This window comes from Pezoporus wallicus, unplaced genomic scaffold (genome assembly GCF_028554395.1).
Source record: "Pezoporus wallicus isolate ANWC-B61680 ecotype Strahan unplaced genomic scaffold, APGP_CSIRO_Pwel_v1 contig_8673, whole genome shotgun sequence".
In the NCBI taxonomy this organism is placed as follows: domain Eukaryota; kingdom Metazoa; phylum Chordata; class Aves; order Psittaciformes; family Psittacidae; genus Pezoporus; species Pezoporus wallicus.
Genome location: NW_026637196.1, coordinates 838,830 through 847,023, shown reverse-complemented (window position 1 = coordinate 847,023; position 8,194 = coordinate 838,830). Strand labels below are relative to the sequence as shown.

General features: G+C 40.5%; 1 protein-coding gene across 1 annotated transcript in view; it reads right to left on the bottom strand.

The window, feature by feature from the left end:
- Positions 1-1,496: 1,496 nt before the first annotated feature.
- LOC130596395 (cytosolic phospholipase A2 epsilon-like) overlaps positions 1,497-8,194 on the bottom strand; it is a 32,039-nt gene continuing 25,341 nt past the window's right edge. Inside the window, exons 15-21 of the mRNA XM_057403941.1 lie at positions 7,903-8,017; positions 6,212-6,349; positions 5,880-5,987; positions 4,864-5,055; positions 4,252-4,421; positions 3,093-3,279; positions 1,497-2,259 (exon numbers count right to left, since the gene is read on the bottom strand). Of these exons, the coding sequence (XP_057259924.1) occupies positions 2,051-2,259; positions 3,093-3,279; positions 4,252-4,421; positions 4,864-5,055; positions 5,880-5,987; positions 6,212-6,349; positions 7,903-8,017 (1,119 nt within the window). The 3' untranslated portion in view covers positions 1,497-2,050. The remainder of the gene's footprint in view (positions 2,260-3,092; positions 3,280-4,251; positions 4,422-4,863; positions 5,056-5,879; positions 5,988-6,211; positions 6,350-7,902; positions 8,018-8,194) is intronic.

Here is an 8,194-nt window from a genome sequence, read left to right as displayed (position 1 = left end):
ATGACATGATTGGTAAAGGTTTCACAGACATATTTCAAATCGCATAAAACGTCTGGCATTTTAAGACACTCTAATGTAAGAACTAGATGCAACAAAAGTCACCCAGACAAACTTTAAACACATTAAGGATGGATAACTAAAAGATCACAAAAAGCAGTAGTCAAAGGAAGATAACTCCAAAGAAAAACATAGAATCATAGACTAGTTAGGGTTGGAAAGGACCTTAAGATCATCTGGTTCCAATCCCCCTGCCATGGGCAGGGACACCCCACACTAAAGACTGCAAACAGCTCAGTTATAAGCATATTGCATGGTTTTATCAATGATCTTGAAAGTCTTAAAAAAAAAAAAAGAAAAACTAAAAACCACTATTGGTGCCCTGATTCAAAAAAAAAAAAAAAAAAAGGAAATTGAAATATTGGGGATGCTACAGCAAACAGCTGCAGAACCATCTTGAGAATAGGAAGAATTCCCTCTGAGAGGGAAAGGCAGATTTTGCATCAACCAACAGGACACAATGCAGAGATAACCCAAGGCTGACTTGGGATGCAGCACACGTATGTCAGTAGAGTAATTAGTCATGGGTAGAAGATGGGCTAATTAGCCCCGATGAAAACCAGGGTTAATCAGGCTTAGGCTGTGTCACGTACCTGTCTGGCTTTTTTCTGTCCAGTTGTTGGGTAAGTTTCCCCTGTAAAAGAGATCAAAACTTCTTCCATCCCACCCTGTTTCATTTGCAGCAAAAAAGTCTTAGGAGCCATGCGTGTAACAACAGAGATAACTCTGGAAAAGACCTGGAGGGATCCCATGAGCAGATGTCCTAAACCACAGTTACAGCTGCCTCACATATGGAGGGCTAACAATCTAGCTTTAAATATGCAATACTGTACCTGAAAAAAGGGTTACATGTGCCCTTTCAAGTGTTTCAGGTGTATGAACAAAATGAACATGCTTATAGGTGAAAAATATGGCCCACTCTTCTTCCACCATCTGAATTGCTCTAAGACGCACCACCAGCTGTTTTTTCCATAGGAGAGACTCTTTTCCTCCAATCCATTTCCTAGAACTTTATTCCATAGAAACAAACTTGTCACCTTTGAGCATAATCAAGATACCCCTGATCTTAACACCAGTTCTTTCCTGGTGACTCATTCTGAAGTTCATTGCTTCAGTCAGAGCTTTTTATTATCAAAAGGAAAATAATCCTAAGCATTTTCTGAGCTGCTGTGACCAGTCTCCTCATATATCATATACTACTTCACATCTTATGAAATGCTGGGAGAAATTGCAAGGTCATCTTCCAGGGACAGTCAAAGCAGGGGAAGATGAGTGGGACAGGAGAATCAGCAACAGCTCCAACACGGCAACATGGCAACTACTTAGGCTGAGTATAGGTGGTTCTGTGGGTAGCAGCTCAGAGGACTCATTTGACCATCTGAAACAAACATGACTAAATTCAGAGGTATTTTTTATTGATGGTGAAAACAGCATAGACTTTTACAACACTGATAGTAACTTAACAAACGTATTTTTGAAGTTTCATGAAGAAAGCCAGTTAAATAAAAACCTCGTAAGTGGACAGACACTGTAATCAGCAATAATAACCTTCAATAATTAGGACAGGCAAGACCAGCACAATGAATTAGCTATCTACCAGCAAAATTCCAGTTCAATGGATTGCTGTTCTGCCAGACAGAAATAAGACATTAAAATGTGAATCAAAGCAGCATTTATATGTTCTACATATTTCATTGTCTTACACAATGCTGTTTGAATTTATAAGGAATACATATTTGTCAACTGGTAATGTAGCAAGGTAGCAAAACAAAACATGAATCTGTTGCCTTGAAGTTTGTTTTGGATTAAAGCACTGGTAAATTCCAATCTGCTCATCTGAACAGTCATGTAAGTAAAATGGAGTCCAGTACATCCTCAGGATGATGTGATATCTACTGCAGGTATCACTGGCAAGCATCAAACACCTCGATCTTACCAGACAATAGAAAACCCAAGAAATATCACATGGAGATTTGAAGCTAGTGGGCAGTGACTAATAATTCCGTTGTTTCCTTCGTGCCACTGCCAAACGCAAGGCTTGAATAATCAACTGCTCATTATTCAGGACATTATAATCAGTCAGTTTCACTAGTTTGTCAAAATTCTCTTCACTGAAGCACACCTCCCTTGTAGTAAATGGGGAAAGGATGGTGGAAACATCAACTTTGCCTTCAGCCATCTCTTCAGGACTCCTTTCCACACCTGAGGGACAAACAGAAGGAGATGCACCCATAAGGTTTTATTGCATTAAATGGCTCATAATAGTCATTTAAGTCATTACAGACAGAAAAGGGAGATTTGGAGGGAAAGATACAATTTGCCAAAGGGACATCTGTACCACCATATTCTCCAGCCTCTGGATCAAGCCTCTGTCCGAAAATGATGTGAACCCAAACAGCTGGGAATGACAACAACATTTATTATCAGCAGCAGTGCTTGTAGACCACTCCTTGGACAACATAAAGTCTTGGTTACCCAAACTTGAAAAGTACAAGCAAAAGGAAAGAAAGATAGTCTTGTACTGGATGAAATAACAACCATCTCGCTGAAAGTTCAGGAGAAATTATGGCATTCAGACGATGTAGTTCATATTAAAACCAAAAAGCTGTTCACTCAGTCCTCAGTTTGGGAGTTTACTTTTAAATATGTCAACAAAACCCAGATGAATGCACAACCACCAAAACATCCAGAAGGTTTTGCCTTCATCTTTCTTTGCAAGCATTGGTGCATAACAAGTCCATGTCTGTAGAGTAGAAAAGCTTGTGCTGAGGAATTACCACTCATGTCGCTTCTATTTGGGAGTTTCATACTATCTCTAGTAAGTCCTGTGGAGTATATGCCTACTTTCATCTCAAATGTATTAGGAGCTTCTGGAATTCTCACAGTTCAGATGCACTCACACAGTTCGGAGGTGTTTTTGACTCATAATACCAGCATTAGAAAGAAGGTCAGAGATGACAGTGAGATGTTAGATAGGAAATGGATACACTAGGCAAGCGACTTTAAATTAAAACTACTAGCCAGAGATGACTCACCAGGAGCTTTATATTTCTTGAAGGTGTCATTCACTAGGGGGAAGAAAAGCACTGTTGGAGCTTGTGGACTGTCAGCATCTTCAAACACATAGCATTCCTTCAAGTTTTCCCTGTCTTCTTCACTTATCTCAATTTTGGGAAATGGAATTCCTTGCCCTGAGATGTACTTTGCAATCTGATCCAGAGGCTGGATGAATGAATAAAAAAAATAAATTTAACACAAAGAAGCAAAACTCAAAAATATCGAGACCTGGATTTTTTTAAACTCCAGCAGCTAACATGAATTTTGCTAGATTTAAATCTTCCTTTGGGAAGGTATCAATTTTCACATGGAAACAGCCATAGTTATACTAGACATTGCTATTCATCTCATTTTCTCCATTGATTTAGGCAAAACAAAAAAACAATCACTTTTTTTGAGCTTGCAAGTGGAGCCAAAAGCCACAGGACTGATCTTATTATTCTAATGAAACAGGTTTAGAGGGAGAAGGCAAAGAAACTGCAAGAATGGAGAAGGAAGACATCAGTTCAGATTATTCTGTATCGTCTTGAGTTCTTATTTACCACTTTCCCAATCTTTCTGTCCTCTGCAGTTTGTGATGTTTGACAATGACTCCCTATTAGCAAATATGTTTATCAACGTACCTTATGAACTCATCAAAGAAAAACATTTTTAACAACTATATTTACTTTAAGCCTATGTTTATTTTATATTATTCTCATTATATATCAACACTAATATTATTTTTCTTTATGAATCAGGTCAAGCATCAGCCTGTACATTTCCCTAAAACTGATGAGAGAAAGAGGCTCAGAGACACATAGGTTTTCCCATGTATTATGTTGAAATACTGTGAAGACTTTCCATTGCCTCTATAACTTGCTTGGTTCAAGGGTAACCAAAATCAGTATAGGAGCTCAGTTAGCTCTTTAAAAACTCTTGGATCCACTGCAGTGAAGATCTTGATGATTTTGAAACGTCTGTATCCAGTACAGTCTCCTTAGTTACTAATACATCACCTAACAATTTAAATAACAAAGCAGATAATAATCATATAATTCCTACTGCAGAACCAAAAGCTAGTTGGTTTAACTGATGAGTGCTAGAGACCAAAAGACCATGGAGGAAAAACATCCCAGATGCCATGGCTTATCTTACCAGTGCCTGGGACCCTCCACTGTAATTTAAATGCAGGAGGACATCCACCTCCCTCTTCGATCTCAAAAGCGGTGGGTAGCTTGTGTTGATGAAAAACCCAGTATCAACAAGGGAGAGCTCATCATCTGCTGTTTCCATCAGTTTATTTGGGAAGGAGTCTATCACTGTGTCTGCAACACAAACATTTGTCATTATAACAAATAAAAAACCACAACTGACTGCTCTGCAGAAAGGTACTGAAGGAAGAATGGAGAATTTCTTCTCCCCATTTTCCCTGCCTTCCTTTGACTGACTAGCAGCACTGATTTACAGAAGTGACACACTGCAGCTTTTTCTGTCATTCTCTCCTGGACACTCCAAGCAGCTTTGGCTGAGCTCACCCTGCCCACTGGAACACAATGCCCGGACAGACAAATTCAATTTCACTCCTCAAACCCAACCCCAAAAATAAAATGCTGTTCAAATCTGGCTTCCATGTTTTCCATTTGTAGAAGGGAGAAGCAGGTTTTCAGAAGCCAGTCTTGTCTCTTCCTTCTTGTTGGAAATCCTAAAGGAATTCCCAAATCTAAACCTCTCCAAAATTTTACTAAAACCCAGACTGTGTTACTGTGCCTTTCCATGTAGAAAATCCTTCACTCTCCAGGTACTTGCTATGCATCTGTAAGCCTCTGATAAAATTGGGATACTGTGCAATGGTTGGGCGTCCTGTCAAGACATCTCGCAAAGCCGAGGAGAGGGCGCTTGAGGGAGTGAATAGACATGTGTCTACCTCATAGGGATTCATGGACAGAAAGGGTTCCTCCTCTGCAAGAAGGAAAAAAGTAGTTCTGAGTTAGGACAGTTTTCAGAAATTATCAGTATTTTTAAAAATGGAGTAACTAATAACCACAGTTCTCACCATCCCCCACCCCACAGGTTAATCAAACATTGCTATAAGCCTTCAAGGTCTATGCCACCAAATAAAACTCAGCATTATGCAGTGAATTAAGTGACAGCTACCCGCAGGCAACAAGCTGCCAGGAAGTAAATACCACCTCCCACTGTAGGCTTCCTCAAATGATGCCCACCTCTATTGCAGTGTGTGGTGGAGGGGAGAGCCAAGTCCCAAACATACAGGATAACACTGGCCGTTGAGCAGGACACCTTCAGAATGCATGTGAGTATCACCCAGCTGCAAATATTAGCTAAGTTAGGAGGCCAGCCACTCCAGGCTCCCTGTGCAGTTAACAGCAAGAGTAAGCTTTCTCCAAAGGCAGTTTAGGGGAGAAAAAAAGCCCTGCACAAGAGACATTTTCTCTGCTGGCAGCGTTAGTGGCCAAGGAGGACAATATTCTAACTTAACAATCTTAAGATGTGTTCTTAGCACAACATGATTTTTACATGTCTTCTGGAGACTCTTTTTGTGCCTGTTTGTCCTTCAGAAAAAGGCACAGCTTTGCCAAAGTTGCACAGTTTAGTTCTAAATCAGGCAGAAAGTTTTCTTAGCTGACATCTCTGCTTTTCTTTCCTCATTTCTTTCTCTGACTTCAACAGCATATCTCCAGGCATTAGACCTCCGCACAGAAGGTGCAATACATATAGCATGCAATATATACTGGTAGTTAAAAAAAAACGTTCCATAATCTCACCAATATCTTTTACTCTGTCTCTGGTCCATCTAGACCAGAAGTCCTCTGAATCAGTAGCCAAATTCCAGACATACATCGCATCTATGGAAAATATACTACTCCACATGCCTGTAATGTGAAAGAGAAAATAGAAACTGATTGGTGGAGTAGTCTTGGATGGATTTTAATTGATATTTACCTTGAGTCTTTCCCCTTGGATACTTCCTTTCTGTCTGTCTGGACATCTTTGTATACATATTGCCTAAATATGTCCTTGCTAATATACAAACCATGTGATCACTCACACCAGCTACCACTCAAGTAGGCCACCTTTCCCTCTAGGCAGTAGTCACCTTGCATATAGCAGATCCGAGTCTCTGGGAGCCTCTTCACCATCCTTCCCATAAAAAACTCACTTCCAAAGTGTTCTGCAGGAATAGATGCTCCATATTTCAGGAGACTGACTTCATAAGGAGTGAACTCCAGCCACTCTATGGCAACAAACAGCCAGATCATGAAAAGGCAATAATATGTTAACTGTTGCTAAACAGAAGAGTATTAGAGAGTAGAAACAAATAATGAGACAGACATTGGGTAGTTCATGGCTAGTTTATCAGCTATAGGTATATCTATATTGCCTGCAGTACTAATGCCATAAGATCCTTTCACATTGAGGCAGGGTGGTCCCAGACTGTGATACAGCAATCTCCAGCAGAAGAGCCCTGGTTTGAATGAAACCATAAGTATTCCCTGCAGTTAATCTTATGCAAAAGTGTGTATTGCTCGCAGAATCACAGAATCCTAAGGGTTGGAAGGGACCTCAAAAGATCATCTAGTCCAACCCTCCTGCAAGAGCCAGGTAACCCAGAGTACATCACACAGGAACTTGTCCAGGAGGGCCCTGAATATTTCCAACGTAGGAGACTCCACAACCCCCCTGGGCAACCTGTTCCAGTGCTCTGTCACTCTCACAGTAAAGAAATTTTTCCTGATGTTCACATGGAACCTCCTATGCTCCAGTTTACACCCACTGCCCCTTGTCCTATCACTGGACATCAATGAAAAAAACCTAGCTCCATCATCCTGACACTCACCCTTTACATATTTGTAAACATTGATGAGGTCACCCCTCAGTCTCCTCTTCTCCAAGCTAAAGAGACCCAGCTCCCTCAGCCTCTCCTCATAAGAGAGATGTTCCATTCCCTTAATCATCTTTGTAGCTCTGCTCTGGACTCTTTCAAGCAATTCCCTGTCCTTCTTGAACTGAGGGGCCCAGAACTGGACACAATATTCCAGATGCGGCCTCACCAAGGCAGAGTAGAGGGGGAGGAGAACCTCTCTTGACCTCCTAACCACACCCTTTCTAATGCACCCTAGGATGCCACTGGCCTTCTTGGCCACAAGGGCACATTGCTGGCTCATGGTCATCCTCCTATCCACCAGGACCCCCAGGTCCCTTTCCCCTTCACTACTGTCCAGCAGGTCAGCCCCCAGCCTGTACTGGTACATGGGGTTGTTCTTCCCCAGATGCAAGACTCTACACTTGCCCTTGTTGAATTTCATCAAGTTCCTGCTCATGTATAACTTGTTCTTTTCAGGGCACCAGGCTTGGTGTGGCTCATACTAAAGCAAATGCTGTGAAAATTAATATTATAGAAAAGCGATTTTCCTGACAGTGGACCCAAAAATTCTAAGTTTTCCCATTCAATTTTTCAAAATAAGACCACATAGAACCATCATACAAATTAGTTTCATTACAAGCTTTTTGTGACGAGGATAAATTGTGACTTTGGCATCTTCCACAGTATAACTATATTTTCACTTCTGATAGTGTAGAGAACTCACATTCTAAAGACTTAACATGTTTGGACTTTTCATTTTTAAGTGTTAGTCACTATAATCTGACATTTTTAAAGGTTTTTTTTTTCAGTTAGAATGAAAGGTCTATTATATTATTAAAGTTGATTACATGAGATTACATTCAGTCTTAGTTAAGATTCCTTAAATTATAAAACTGTTAAGAAATCTAAATCACAACCATTACCTCTGAATGCCTGAGCACTATAGTTGGACTTGAGGTTGATGGCCACATAGACGGGCAACGGGTTCTGGCCATTATCCACTGCCTGCCGTTGGTCTGATAGTCTATGCTCATCTTTCTGGTTTTGATTAAAAATGGTTAATGGAATGAGGTGAAAAACAATTTGCACTTGAAATAATATAGAGTGAACTGTCAGGTTTATCTAGGTTTTCCTGCCCCTTCTCAGCTCACTGGATTGTTCAAAAATATCTGCCCCAGGATATTCCAAACTTGGCAAGTATCCCAAAGGAAGCTA